The 16,104-nt window shown below is 35.1% G+C and overlaps 1 protein-coding gene and 1 long non-coding RNA gene across 3 annotated transcripts; both read right to left on the bottom strand.

Annotated features, from left to right (window-relative positions):
• Positions 85-946, bottom strand: LOC109714503 (phosphoenolpyruvate carboxykinase (ATP)-like). Of its 2 annotated transcripts, none has more exons than XM_020239175.1 (2): positions 803-946; positions 85-550 (listed from the first exon to the last, which is right to left on the bottom strand). In XM_020239175.1, the coding sequence occupies exon 2, from the start codon at positions 520-522 to the stop codon at positions 190-192; it is 333 nt and encodes a 110-aa protein (XP_020094764.1). In that variant the 5' UTR covers positions 523-550; positions 803-946; the 3' UTR covers positions 85-189. The 2 variants fall into 2 exon arrangements, with proteins under 2 accessions (XP_020094764.1, XP_020094765.1); XM_020239176.1 differs by having other exon boundaries at positions 684-875.
• Positions 10,086-15,198, bottom strand: LOC109714505. The gene is made up of 3 exons (XR_002217394.1): positions 14,941-15,198; positions 14,618-14,787; positions 10,086-10,509 (listed from the first exon to the last, which is right to left on the bottom strand). It is a non-coding gene; the product is annotated as an uncharacterized LOC109714505 (long non-coding RNA).

The following is a 16,104-nucleotide window of genomic DNA, read 5'->3' as shown; positions in this document are numbered from 1 at the left end:
AAGGATCTACAAAATCTCCCGAAAATCTACGGTCCCGCATCAAAACAGTCCATCGGACGGCTCTCCCGCCGCCACCGTCCTCACATGTCCCATCCATTCTCTTTCAACGCATTTGTCGTGAATTAAACATTATTAATTAATCACCCATCATAAGTAAACTAATTAGTAGATGATTAATATGTAAATCGGTTAAACATCGAGAGGGAAAAAGGGGTTAAAACGGATTTTGACCTGATGGATAGGAGCTGGATCTTCTCGCGGTCCTCCTCGGAGATGGTGGCGAACGCGGTGGCGGCGGCGCCTGGGGGTGGTGGGCGCCGATCGCTTCCGCTGCAGCGAGTGGAGCTCGTCGATCGTCTGCGCCTTCACAGTGGGACCGCTGTCGTCATGGCACATCCCGTTGTCGTTCTCCTCTTTCTTCGATTTCGCGTCGCCGCCGCCGCGCGTTTGGATCCGCGGCAGCGCGTTGCGGGCCACCATAACCCCGTTCATGAAGGTGAATTCCCCGGTCTCCGCCTCCATCCTCAGTTAATTAATTTTTCCAAAAGCCCTGCCACGACCGACCGACCGACCGACCGACCGACCGATACCCAACAAATCGATCAATTCCGAACCCAATTAAACCAATTACGACGGTTAATTATCACACAAGAGATTGTGATCGAAATTACGGTCTTGCGTACCTTGACGAATAGCGAAGAAATCGCCACCAAAATTGAGCGAAAATAGGAAGAATAAATTAAAAGACGGAGAAGAAGAAGAAGAATATGGGAGCGACCATGCAATGGAGAGGCATACACACCAGAGTAATGAGCACGTACAAGGAGAGGAGACGAGAGGGACGACGGGAAATGGGTGGTGGTAAAGAGGAGCGCACCGCACCGCCTTTTAAAGGCCCGAAACTAACCCTAGGGTCGACTTTCCAACCCTGGTAGGGTTAAGAAATTCTAACCCTGGTAGGGTTAAATTAGCCCCCAGAAAGGAGAGAGCGGGTAGGCGCGAAAGTGCCAAAATTCGTATTGAGTGCGGTGAGGAGGTGGCACTGTATCTGTAATCTGTATGCGCCATCGCCCACAAAGAGTGCTGCGGTGGTACGCCCCATCACTGTCGTCCGTCGTTCTGAGATGGCGACGACGTGGCGATGATCTGGCTCCTCGCCTAGATATTTGCCCGTGCGGGCGTACGCAGGGTGGGACATACAGGGCTATGCCAGTGGGTGGTGCAAATGTACAATGCATTATGCTTCTCGTGAGGAGTGAGGACCCTCTCTCTCTCCTCCTCCTCACGAGCCCGTTTTATTTAATGTTTGACTAAGCCAACGCCGGGACCCGGGAGGCCGAGAGGGAGGGGTGGCGCCTGCGAGACAATTCGCAACGGTCGTATGTCACTGTCGCAGCGAGGCTGACATGCGGGGACCACGTGGGTGACACCGAAGGGTTCGGGGTTTTGCGCCGATGGGGGTGTGACATGGATGGATAGGAAGGAATGGATTACAGCCTAAACGCGTTTAGGGGCTCTACTAATTTTATTTTTTATATTTTTTTTTTAGAGATAAGTAGCACGATATCGCTTCGTTTATTTTATTTAAAAATAAACTTAGCTGAAAATGTGAATCAACTAGAATTCGAACTTGAATCTCGGATACCAATCATCAAATCTTTTGCCACTTGCTCGAGAGACAATTGGCAAGGGCTCTACTAACATAGGCCTTAAATGTTGTAGTAAATACGTGGGGGAATTACAAAGTATTTAACATTTATAATTAATTAAATATCTATTGGCATTTGGTTAAACGTGCGTAGTCGGGTGAGTCATGATCAGATTTGATCCGAAGATTATTATATTGTCTAATTGGACAAAATTTAATATTACTTTTATATTAAAAATCTAATTAGAAATACATTCTGATTATATTAAGATAATAATCAAAAACCAATTTTGTTTAATTTTCTGCTTATTTATTAGGACGTTGGAAGCTCATATAAATATACGGACAATTCTCTCATAAAAAAAAAAAACTTATAAATTCGTAAATAATTTTTTCGTGAGTAATTTTTGTGAGCCATGAGTTTTATATGTTATGATATTGGCAAAGAATAATGATAAGGCCTTATCCTTCGGAAAAGCAAGCTAGGTTCTCTAACATATACATCCAATTTGCTAAAGGCCATATATATATAGTTGATTTGCGCGTTACATAACCAGAATTAACCATGTATTCGGCATGCGTTTAATACGTACGGGATAGGGAATAGACGATGTGGTGCATGTGACGTCCAAACGCGTGAAATGCTGCATCTTTATCCGAACCCGGGGAGTTAGCAAGTAGCGGTGAAAAGTATTCGTCCCGTCCAATTAGAGTCTGCATTCCGCTGAGCCTCGAACGCCGACTTCATCCCAATCCATTCGGGGAAGGTTTCGGTGGATCGCCTCCTCGCTCACTAACACCAAAGACACTAATGAATCACCGGTATAACGTTAATTAATTAGCTGGCCCCCACTAGCGGACGGGACCTATATAGACGGCGCTTGAATTAACGGTCGATTTATCGGATGTCTGCTGTTCGTTGGAGATCAGCAAAGATCGGCACCGTCGGCCGCTGTCCGCTGATCGTGTCGTGCGCCGGGTGTGGAGGAACCACGTCACCAGATGCGGGACCCAAGGGCACGTCCATTGACATAACGTGACGTTGTTGTTATACGGGGTCCCCTAAATTAATATATCTCATAATATTATTTTTATATGCTATTTTTAATATATATATAGCAACAAGTTTAATTAAATTGACACAGTCGCTTTGCATTTTTCCTTTCCCTCAGTATTAGCGGACAAACAGAAGAGGAGAGGTGACGTCATTTTCTGTAGAACTCACGGCTCCGTTAGTTAACGATACAAAGCGGTGCTGGCGAACGAAAGAGCGAGTGACGTCGCTTTCATGCACCGCAGCTGCCGTCGACCTGCGCGTTGTCTGAACTCCGAAGGAGATCGAGAGCCGTTAACTGATGATTATGTGAAACTCCAGTCGCACTCTCGTCTCTCGACGAGGAAAAATTCTTTGAATGGTGTCCTGCCATTTCCAACGAAGTAAATAATTTGTTAAGATTTATTCATTCCGTACGTAATAATTATAAAAAAAATATTTTTATTATATATTTTTTAATAAATTATATAATTGGCTGTTATTGATGATGTACTATAAGTGTGGCATGATAAGCTTCCTCCTCCATCGACAATATTTTGCAATAAAATCTTTTTATTAAATTTATTTATGGTAAATTACTAAATTTTGGACTGTACTAAAATATTTAATTTTATATTTAATCTTTTAATTTATTTAATTTAAATTATTTGATAGGACTTCTCCATAATAAAATTTAAACACATCAAATATTTTTTCGAAGAATTAGCCATGTAAATTATATAAAATACTCAAATCAAGCTCAGTAACATAACCAATATGTTCAAATTCTGAATTTTAAAAAATACTAAAAATAGTTTAAAAAATAAATCAAAAGATCAAATAGAAATGTCAATTAAAATATAAATTTTTAAAAATATATTAATCAGATCGGCATGAATTAACAGTCTAGGCTTGTTAATATACGTTTTTTACTTTTAATCTATTATTATTACTCTTGTGTGATTGTCACCATGTTTCAATCAGAAGGGAGAGAGAGACGCCAGGATGCCACGTGGGGGGATGTTACGGTCCCTTTGTTTTCTAAAGTTTTCCAATCTTGGAAACTGTAAAAATTTACCCGCATGATCCTCCTAATATGTTTTTACTGTAATGAATAAAATTTTAATGAATTTATTTGTGGATTTTTTTTTCTTAAAAGAAAACTTAACGGGCAAGATATTAATAGAGCAATTCTATTGTAGAATACACATTTTATACTCTTCTTATTTAAAAATAATAATTTTTTACTTATTATATTATAATTTTTTACTATAATTTATTTAAAATTTTGTGAACTATAAAACGAAAATCATAAGATTTACACCAATCTCATAACCCGCTAGAAGTTAAAGCTGGGGCGCACATATGAAATTGATAAAAGTTAAATATTAACGAAGGTTTATCACAGTTAAATATTTATGAATTATTTGCCGCTACCTGTGTAAAAGCAATGTAACGAATTAAATAGTCAACTCACCGTAGAAGATACATAGAAAACCTCAAAACGTTCGAGGAAGCCCAAGTAGTGATTAATTAATAATTTGAAACATACATTTGGTCAGAAATTTATCCAATACGTAGCAAACAAATAGCTGCGCCTGATAGATTGTAGTCAGAAAAATGGAGCAACCGTAACACAAGCTAATAAAACATGCAAGCCTTTTGCTGATTTGGTCGTGATGACATGGTTTGTTTTCTGGCATCCTGTGTGTGAATTAATTTGATTAATGGACAAAATCTGCATACATAGTTAGTGCATATAACTAAGTCTTATTGTTTTTGCTATTAATTTCAGTATCCGTACAAAAAATGGGAAAGGCACGTGCGGATTCGCATGAATGGGTAACATATACATGTTGATGGTCCGAACCACAGCTGGTGCATTTAACATACAGATTTCATCAAAAAATGAAAAGTAAAAATGTTCAACATCATCTTATTACCTGATCTAATATTATTACCAAATCTCAGCCAAACTAAACCCTATTTAATTAGAACCTAAGTTTCCCGACTGTATCCTAGCTAACCAGAAAAGTTGAATAGTGATGCAGTCAAAAAAATAATAATAATTAGGATTAATTTTTTAAAAATTTTAAAAATTTTATTTTTGGTAATTTTATTTGATTTTAGAATGGTTCTATAAAAAGTAATTTTCTAAAAAATAGGAATATGATTTTAGAAGTTTTAAATAAGTATTAAATAAATTGATAAAATTTTAAATTTTGATTATGATAGAATTCGGATATCGTCTCTACATAAACATAAACGTAGCATTCAATTAATATAATTAATTTTATTTAGAGTTGATTAATAATATTTTTCTCTGTGTCGAAAATTATAACTTTTGTGCATCTCTTTCCATTTTCGCACTTCTTCTACCTTAGCGTTGCTTGGGCAAGCGCCAAATAAGTTCACCAAATAGTGGCTAAAATTTTGGACCTGGTGTAGTTTTGGCGGATCTACAAACTCTAATTTTCATGAAGAACATTATTTTTTTTTTTACCCGTGCAATGCAACAAACTAAGTTTATTTTTTCTCCCTTTTGTATTTATACATGGGAATTCGGTAAAAGAGATAAAAAAAAAAATTTAAAAAAAATCCCTTCTATAACAAAAGTATATATAGAATGGAAAATATAAATAAAAGTTTAGAGTATAAAAAGAATGGCAAATGTAAAAGCTATAAATAAATAAATAAATAAATAATATAATTACAAATTTTGTATGTATACAGAAAAGGCTAGAAGAAGTATTAAGATGTTACGGGCTGACAGTATTCGGCCGTGCACAGGAGGAGAACACTACACGGGGCTAATTTCAGACCGTATGCCATACTATGTATGCGCGTCGGTACAATTTATGAAGGCCCCATGGACTGAACGGACCTTTTCAACCGCTTTCTCGGTGCCTTCCCCGGTCGCTGCTTACAAGTTACAACCATCATATGTAAAAATGTAATATAATATCCACAAAGATATGAGACACATTATCCACAAAAAAATATTGCAATAGAGGGAGAGAGAGAGAGAGAGAGATTTTTTTGGGTTTGTTGGGACCGAAGAGAAGCTTACTGAGGGAGGTGAGATGCGCGCCCCTATGTGGCTACGCATTTGCCTTTTTTTTCCGCCCTATATATATATGCTTTTGTTTCCGAGTGGGTGGGGATCCATTTTGGTGTTTGGTATTTATTTAGGTAGTGACAGAGAAACAAATTAGCCACCAGGAATAAACACGTTAAAGAGAGACAGAGGGGGCGAAAAAAATCAGGTTGGTGATTGAATATATTTGGGATCTTTTTTGGCAGATCATGTGTATAAAGAAGAGGGGTTCGGGCTGGGGTAGGTTCATCGATTCCGGATTTTGTTATAAAATAATCTTTTAAAATTTTATTATTTACAAAATAATTTTATCAAAATTATATTTAAAAAAGTGACCTTTTAAAGACAGTAAATGATTTTCACCCTCTTTATAATTCACTGCTTTCCTAATATTTCAGAAAAGCGGTAAATCATTCATCGCCTTTCATTGCTTCTTTTTCTAAACCTAACAACCATATAAATATTTCAACAAATCACATATAATCTTAACAACCTGAAAATTTTAATAATCTATCCATACAACCTTGATCCTAATATTATATCCATACAATCGTAATAATCGAACATCACATATAATCTTAACCATTTGAAAACTCTTATAATATATCCATATAATCCTAACAATCAAAAAAATTTTAATAATCTATCCATACAAGTTCTAACAATCAAACAAAAATTCTAATATTTCACACACAATTCTAACAACCTCACTTTTTTTAAAATTTTTCGTATAATCTACATACAATTTTAACAACCTCATTTTTTCTCTTTTTCAAAAACGGAAAATGATTCACAGCCTTTAAGAGATCTTAGAAACTTTCAGAATGCGGTAAATAATTCACTATGTTTCAAGAATTAATTTGTCAAATACATATTTGATAAGATTATTTCGCAAATTATAAAATTTTAGATGATTATTTTGTAAAAAAGTCCATCTATTCTTCTCTATCACTCTCTCTCTCTCTCTCTCTCTCTCTCTCTCCTCTTCCGTTCTCTTCTCTCCCTCTCCTGTCTCCACCATTGTGTCATTGTGTGGAGCCAAACTTAGTGCCGAGAAGATTGTGGCAACTTTATTCATTGATAAATTAAGTTACGTAATAAAAACAAAAGGTAAACTTCAAATTGCTCCCCTATTTTTAGCTTATTTTTATTTCGCTACTCTAGTTTAAAAAATTTTACTTTGTTCTTTTATGATTTATTTTTTATTTTACTGAAAAATTAAATGTCAATTAGGGGTTAAAATGAAAATTTTACAAAAATTATATGGTGATAAAGTAAAAAATACACTAAACCATAGGAAGTAAGTGCAATTTTTTTGAATTACAAATGACAAAATAGAAGTAAGCTAAAGCACAATGATGTAAAGTGACACCTTTTATATTACTGCACGACAAAATAAAAATGAGTTATAACAAAGGGAGGCAATTTGAAGTTTAGCCTAAAAAACCTAATATACTAAGATATTCTAGCACATGACATGCACTTTGAAATAGGCTCCTATTAAGTAGCAAGGTACAAAGCAATTTGTGACCGCCTCGGGTTTCATTTCGAATTGTGAGAAAATTACGTTATGTGCGGTGAAAAAGTACAATAAAAAAACTCTATTTATTTTCATACATAATATTGCATTCCGTATGTTGCGATAAGTTACAATATATTTTTATGATCCCACAGTAAAACGTAGAAAGATATCCCTATATGCTTTTACCCCAACTCTATTTTATCTAATAACGTCAGATGAACATCAATACTAAACTAAGCCTCAGCCGCAAAAAAAAAGAGCTATACAAAATAGAAGGTTTAAGAGGGTGAAATTTGTAAGTTTTGTGAACTTTCCTAACATAGCAAAGTCTAAAGACCAATATTTTTGTATAATTATAAGTTGAAATTCGAATAATCTTGCAACTTCAGTGTAAGTATTATCCAATATTCACTAAATAAAAGAGGAGTAAAGTCTAAGCAAAAAACTCTACAACAACATAGAAAAAGTGAAAAACTCATCCACAAAGAAATTAATCAAAAGTTGTTGGATTTTGCCACAAGTGGATAAATTTAATTTGACGTGAGTAAAGCGTGTCGAACAAAATTTTCCAATATTGCAGCTTCCCACATCCAACAAATATTTAATTGGCGAATTTAACCTTATGGGAATATATATCAGATGGGATTGGGGCGTGAGGACTAACGTCGGTGCCCAATAAATGGGTATTTTAAAAACAGCCATTCCTCTCCTCATTTCACCATCCGATTCGTTTCCGGTTTTCGTAGGTACCATAGATCAAAACAACGCTATCTATTAAACTATACAAATCCTCAATATTTTTTCTCCATATATCAAATTTTTCTTCACCTCAACCCATGTGATCTTTACCCTTCCTCCATAGAGTTTTTAATTAATATATCTAATTGATACATATAAACGATCCTAATATTAAAACTTTAATTAATATATTTAAATATTTCATAGCCATATATGATCTCCACCTTTCTATTTCTAATTAATTCATCGTAACCCTTCCCCTTTCCCTTTCCTCCACCTCTCACTGCCAATTATAATATTCATATTTCTATTTCTAATTAATTCATCATGACCTTCCCCTAGCCATAATCATATATAATCCTTATATTTCTATTTTTAATTAATTTATCATCGACCTTCTCCTTTTCTCCATCAAACTTTTAATTAATTCATCAAAACGATCTATCACCGTCTACAATCCTCACCTCTCCATCCCTCATCTTTTCCTCTAAATCATTGCCTATCATTGGCGCCAGAGAAGGCATCGCCGGTTCCATCCCCACCGCCAAGAAGAACCTTTGGTAGGTGTGACAAGTGATATACACAAAAAAAATATTTAATGTTATTTAATTATTAATTATTTATATAGTTTAAGCGCGAGCCCCTTCACTAGTGATAAATGAAACCAGAAAAATATCCTATCCAATTTTTCATGAACAGAGAAAAAGTATGGGTCGACTCTCTTTACAAAAGTTTTAACAACCAGTTGTTGAACTTAGTTGGATGCAATCACCATGGTGGCAGTATTTTCAAAATTTTGCTTTTTTCTCCAACAAATCAATTTTTTGTTTCTCTATAATTTGAGGGCCTAAACGGTCTCTTTTGAATTGGATCATGGAGAGAAAATTCTTCTTTTGGGAAAATACTTTTTCTTTTTCTTTTTTTCCCCCTTAATTTGAGTTTAGAGAGAAAATGCCAAGGAGCACCTCTACCGAGAAGAATATAGACATGAATGGTCATGGAGAAATAATCTTTTTAGTGGGGATAATTTATTATCTTCCATCTTGTTAATCATTTCTAAATTTTCATTGCTACATTCCTTGCGAAAAGATATGGTATGCCATATATTGTAGTAGCATTATTATGAACTGTTGTGTTCTTGAATGGGGAAGTCATCAAATTCTCTCACAGAGTTTCTTAACATTTCTAATTTGTGCCTAATTACATTAACTTATGGCATACATTTTGAAACTCAGCGGTGAAGAACCAAAATTCAAGGCCTTTGAATCATCAGCATCAAAAGAAAAAAAAAAATACCACTGCATAGACTTGTTGGCACAAAACTAAACAATTTCAACAGAAACGCCCACAATGGTGTTCGAATTTGCACCATTGCACTCCTGGGCGCAGCAGTCAAATCAGAGGTCCTATTTTTTGGGAAAATTTCCCTGCACATATCTACCTTCAAAGGAATAGACAAAAGGGAGTGGAAGATGTCTTTCCCCTTTTGAAATCTTCTTTATCTTTTTGAGGGATTTGCTATTGAAAAGCTAGTCAATGTCTTTCTCCTTTTGATATCTTTGTTAGGTTTTGCAAAGGATTGCTATTGAAAAGCTAGTAAATGTCTTTCCCCTTTTGATATCTTTGTTAGGCTTTGGAGGGATTTAGGCTATTTTTCCCACCCGAGTATAGTAGTTCTCCTACCCCTAAAATAAAGGGGTATAATTTGGTATAACCTTGAAACAACAGTTCCACCCTCCTCCCTGGAACAAGCTTGTGGGAACAAGGTTAATTAAAATTCTATCTAATTTTAACTAGGTATTAAATTATTAATTAATCTAATTAATGTATTTAAGTCATTAGCTATTGTTTAAATAGTAAAGTAATTAATTAATGTATTAATTAACTAATATTTATATTTATTAATTTATTAATTTATTAATTTATTATTATCTTCAAATCTAATAAATTTATTAGTTTATTGAATTATTTTTAATTAATATTTTGATGTTAATTAATTAGATAAAATGTTTTTAATTTAAATTATAATTTTTATTTCCTATGTTCTAATCTAACTATCCAAATACCATTTATCTTATTTCTATGAACAAATTAATTTTTATCCAAATACAAAATTGATCTAGTTCTTGATTATACCTCAACTTGTACTTATTTTTGAAATAAGCAATATTTACTTATATACCCGAATCAAACGTAGTCATAAAGTATAAATCTTATACTCCCTTACGACTTATTTCTCTCCTCTCCTGTTCTTTTTTGCACTCCTTCCTAAACAAACTGAACCAAAGAGTCAATCTAGTCTCCTTATCTCTTCTTAATAAAAGAAAGAGAAATACTAAGCCCATCTCCGGCTCTGGTCCAGATCGCACGCGTTCAGCATACGGCCATACGCGCGCCATGTCCTTACAATCAAGTCGCCTTCACTGTAGGCAAAGGGCTCTAAGTTCATGTTTCCATCTTGTTCCTGAATCCTGAGAGAGGCCCGTATGGGCAGTCACAGCCGAAAACAAGCAAATCGTCAAATTAAAGAGATGAAGTGGAAAACGAATTAGATTGTGAAATTAAGGAGAAGAGAGAGCACAAAAGAAGAGAGACAGAATCTTGCTAACAGCATGAACTCGCAAGATTCGACACGTTGGCCTTAAAAGTGCGGATGGTTCTTAGCATTGAGAGGATTGAAACAATTGCACTGGATCCGTTGATTGCAGCAGATTCAACATATAAATGAGCCTTTCATCAAGGATGTACAATGAGTAAGAATTTGAAATGTAACAGGTAGGAATGAGAGATTGAGCAACAAATTCCGTATTGTCCTCACCATCTAATGCATCTTGAAAATATATTCCGAGAAAATGAGGAAAAAAGCACGAAAACAAAAAAATCATCCTCATCCTCTTCGAGTATGAACCGCGATGATAGCTTGCAGAATAATCTTGATTGATAACATGAATCTCGGTTGTGTGAGAAAAATTTTGACAGGGTCACCCTAGCTTCCCTCTTCTCTAGTTCTCTTCCTTTAACTTCCATTTGTTTCCTAATTCCTCCTCAGGTAGTCAGGTTCAACCTTAGATAGTTTCACAGTGGTGCCTAAATGAAGGGTTTTGTGGTATCTGCAAGAAAATACTGACAAAGATACATATCGAATCACGAAGAATGTGGATTCCATCAAAGAATTACAAAAATCAAAAGGAAATTGGGAGATGGCCAAACAGATTTAGCAACTAAGTACTAGATTGAAAGGAATTTCATGATCGATGAAAGAAAGCAGAACGATTAGCTCTTCCGATCAGAAACCCTAACACCGACGAGAACCTATCTCGGCCTCCACTTGAGCTGAGGTTCTACACACATGATCTAACTAGTCCTAAGGCTTGTTCATTGGAGGATTTAACGAAGCCTTCAAAAGGCAAAGATGGATTTACTCCAGTTTGTTGATTGGAGTAACTAAACAATTAGAGACAAAATGAGGGGACGAACTGAGGAGACGGAAGACGACAGCATTTGGAATGAGGAAGGCCTAGTTTCTGATACGAGGAACCGAATGGAGAAAGCCCAAATTCATCCCTCTAAGTTTGTGGGCCAGTCAAGGCAAGCCAAATGGCCCAAATCTGATAACAAGTTTGTAAAAGCCATCATAATAGGAGAGATTATTAGGGCGTAAGCAAATGCTGCCCAATTTTTTGGATTTCTCGTCTTTTGGATTCAAAATTTCAGAGATCCCGGTTAAAATAAAATCAAAATCATTTATTGGAAAGAGTAAAAATTGTACTGCAAAATAAATAAAGGATTAAAAAAAAAAGGTAAATATGTATTTCGAAATCATTTAGCAAGTTTTACATTTAGATGGATAATTAGTGCTAAAACAATCATGATAATTGTTAATTTTTTAGCGAGTATTGGTGATTATTAATAGCTTTCAAGGGATATTTATTAGACTAAGTTGTCAAAATGGTATCCATAAATGCAACTCCAAACAGTGACACTATGTTACTCTAGTGGATTCCACATCCTAAAGCCATTTCTGCATCAAATAACATATAGAAAGTTGGACTTAAAGAAATCTATAACAAATATTTGAACATGTTTCTCACAGATGGTGTGCAATACTACTTACGCAACTAACATAGAAAACTTTGTCCGTAATAGTACAGATAAGTCAGTCATAAAAACCTAATATAAATTAAAATAACATCAAAACAAATATGAAATAGACAAGAGTGAATAAGTAGTAATAAATTTAAAATAGCAAATAATGGAAGAAAACAAAAACTACAGAAATATAGCCAAACTTTGATCAGCAAACAACAAAAATATTGCAAGAAAGAGAACCCAAAGGGAGAAAAATAGAAGAGTTTAGTCCCAAAAAGGTTCTTTCAAACAACAATTTGAATTTAAGTATTTAAAGAGAGAAAGTGCTATGGAAAATTACAGTATGAACAGTAGGAAATTATGAGGATATTGGATACCATAAAGGACCGCATTAGGACATTAAAAATATAAGGACAAAGGAAATTCAATGCAAAAAACTAGGAGAAAAGACAGAAAATAGCACAATTGAAAGAAATAAAATAATAACCAAAAACAAGAATTGATGGGAAAAAAGTTATATAAGAAGATTAGAAACTTGTTAAAGGAAGAAAAAGGAGAGGAACTCTGCTTCCCTAAGTTCCCAAAAGACTTTTGACTGGAGTCTGACATAAGAGAAAGTACATTATACTACGGTTGAATGGTAATAATAACAAGAATTGGAAAAGTAATTCAAGTAAAAACAACATAACAAAGACTAAAAATCTGGGCGAAAAACTAATAAAGCAAAATCCATCATTGACCATGAAAAAAAATAGTGTATTAACTTGTTAGCTTTGCACTAAAGGATTATTGTATCACCCACAGGAGAGAGCAAATAAAGGCAGGAAATAGAAAAGAACAAGAACAGAAATAAAAAAAGGAAAACAAAAGAAAAGGAGATAAGAAATGAAGTAAAATAACAAAAACAGAGAGATCAGGTTAATGCAAAACATTAAATATATTATGAAATAAAATAGCACTGAAAAAAGATCATACCAAAAATATTGGAACACAATTTCGTACATAATGTTAGGAACAATCACTTATACTAGCATAGAAAATTGTCCATGGCACTACACATAAATCACTCTTAAGAAACAAAATGTGCATCAAGAAACATCAATATAAATTAAAAAGCAAATAAAAGATTGAAAACTAGGAAAAAGTATAAGAGTTTCGGATGGAAATCAATTAATTAAAGGACAAAAAACGAAACATAAGCAGAAAAAAAAAATGAAGTTCAAACACAAATTAACGAAGCTCAACATCAGATAGGCGAGAGAAGCATCAAAATAAGAAAATTTGTATCAAAGGAGACAAAACAACAACAAAAGGAAAGTGGGGGGAAAAAAAGAAAAGAAAAAGAGTTTGCATGAGAAAGAAAAATTTTGAATGACAACATCTTGCCACTTCTAGTTCTAAGTGGCAAAATTTTGGATAATATTATGCTGGAATCAATAGCAACATTTATTCAAAAGCAAAACCAATGTCCAGTTCGGAGCTTCATATTTATTCCCCGGTGACCCCAAAAGGAACCATAGGATGGATTTAAGGGTGCGTTTGGTTCGCGCTATCTTTTTAAGATTCCTAATAATGCAATGGGAATAAAAAAATATGACGGTGTTTGGCTAAAGGCACTAAGTAATCTAGTTAGTAATATTAGATTCACTTGGGAATGAGATTCATCCCGAAGTACTAATTTCATTCCCTTGCGGGAGAGTGGGTATCCTCATAGTAATGAATTGGGTAATCATAATATGTCTAATCTCTTTCTTTCTCCCTACCCGCCGGCTAGTTACTATTATTATCCTTTACACTCTAACCTCATATCTCTCTCTAAATTTATCTTTTTCTCTCTAAACTTCAACTATTTTTCTCTCTCTAAACTAAGCTCTCTCTCCCCCTCTTTTTCTAAAATTTCAACTCCCTCACTCCCTCTAATCTTGACTCTATTTTTCTTCCTATTATTTAATTATGCTCTCTCTCTCTAACCTATATTTTCTCTCCATTTTTTCTAAAAAGATGTTGAAATTTTTGATAGCATTATCTAAAATTAATTAAAAAAATAAATAAATTAATTGTATATTTTTTGTAAATGTAAATAACATGACTAAATAATATAACCGTGCGAACCAAACACATGAATGTCACATTCTTAGTAATAGGATGAATAGGAATAACATTCTCGAATATCTTTTTACTCCTAGTAATCTTTCATAGTGCGAACCAAACGTGCCCTAAAATTGGTAAGAGATGACCACCTATCAAAGATCCATGCATGCTTGACATTTTAAGAAATCCATCACCATCAAAGAAGTAGCCCCAAGTTTATGTTGCCTAAACTAACGTTACCTCTGAGTTACTGGATGTGTGCAAGCAGAAGGAAGATGAAGAAAATGAATGTAGTTCTGATATTCTTACTTTAAACTTTCTCTAAGAAGAGTCGACATCTAAAACTGTGCGCATAGTAGAAGCACGAAAGAGAAATAGGTAAGGAAAAGAGGATTTGACCTTAGCCGTGTTGGCGTTCAACATTATGTTCATCTGATCTAGCAGCCCCATGGTATCCTCTCAGGTGCCATCATCGAAATAACCAGTCTCTTGAAGCTCGTTCTCATCAATAGATCACCGCAATCACTTCATCGGACTCAATTGAATCCTAACTACTCTTCAATAAAATACTGAAAAGATATACGTATCAAAACATGAAGATCGCAGATTCCATCGTATATTCAGAAGAAACAAAAGCAAATCGTAAAATAGCCAGATAGATAAAGCAACTAAGAATTGAAATGAAGGATTTGAAAATCGATGAACAGATGTGAATAGATTACCTCTTCTTAGAATCCTCGCTCCGATGGGGAGTAATGTCGCCCACCAATGATAGAGCAACCAAACTGGATACGCTCTACGGTTTAACGATTGGAGGAATCGGGCGATAGGAGAGCAGAGGAGGGGGTCGAGGGGGCTCGCCTAGAGTTTTAGCTCCTATCGTTTCTCGATTGGAGGAATCAGGCGATCGGAGGGGGGAGGGGGCGCTCGCTCTAGGGTTCTGTCGGAGGAGGAATCGAGCGATTCGAGGCGAAATGAGAGGGACGTAGCGGGAACGGAGAAAATCAAATGGATGCCTCAGCAGCATCGCTTTGTTGGGCCAAGGCCCAAACACGCATTCGTAATATCATGAACGGGCCAAATCAATCCCAATCTGCTAAAAGGTTGGCCAATATGCATGGAAATGCCCTCCACTAATAAATGGACTTCTCAACTACAATTTGTTGAGCAATACAATATGTACACTCAAAAGTAAAAAGTAAGTGCAAATTTTACATCCTTCTTATTCAGAGTTTTTTTTTTATTATTATTACACTAGTCTTATCACATTCCTATTTTTTGAGTACTAAAAACTAAAACTATCATATAAGCTAAGCTCTTGGATGAATATGATCTAAAATTTACATCGGGTTACTGAATGTGCAGATAATATTTCTCTAATTTATTTGGTTTACATCTGTCTTAATTTCGATTTTTTGTATGCTAAAAGGCTGTATAAGCTAAAAGTCTATAGGGTTGTATAAGCTCTTCGATGAATGGGACGTAAAATTTACATCCTATTTTTGAGTGTACGAGTAGTATTTCTCTAATTTCTTAGCTTTATTTCTATCTATCTTGAGACCTATTTAGCCATATTGTTGGATTTGCTATCTAATTAAGTTTTATATGAGAAGCTTAATAAAGTGTCGAAGGTTTTTAGTAGTTTCTTATCCGGGGGACGTCGTACGAAAATTGCACATAATGGGCTTTTTCGCGGCCACTGAAGCACAACTCAATCAAGGTTATGGGCCTCATGGCCTAACTCAGCTCGGCTTTCTTTCTGTCACTACTTGCAGGCCTATGAATGGCCGAAGCCTGGGATGCTACAGATTTCGGGCTTCACAGTAGACGGTCTAATCATGAACCGAACGAGGATTAGCTCGTGCCGGTTTAAATTCTTAGCCAGT

The sequence above is a fragment of the Ananas comosus genome, linkage group 8 (assembly GCF_001540865.1).
Source record: "Ananas comosus cultivar F153 linkage group 8, ASM154086v1, whole genome shotgun sequence".
NCBI classification, from domain to species: Eukaryota; Viridiplantae; Streptophyta; class Magnoliopsida; order Poales; family Bromeliaceae; genus Ananas; species Ananas comosus.
The sequence above is the reverse complement of the archived record's forward strand: the minus strand, read 5'-3'. Positions and strand labels throughout refer to the sequence as shown.

Excerpts from the sequence above, each read along its gene's own strand:
- LOC109714503 (XM_020239175.1), bottom strand. The coding sequence starts at position 522 with ATGGAGGCGGAGACCGGGGAATTCACCTTCATGAACGGGGTTATGGTG.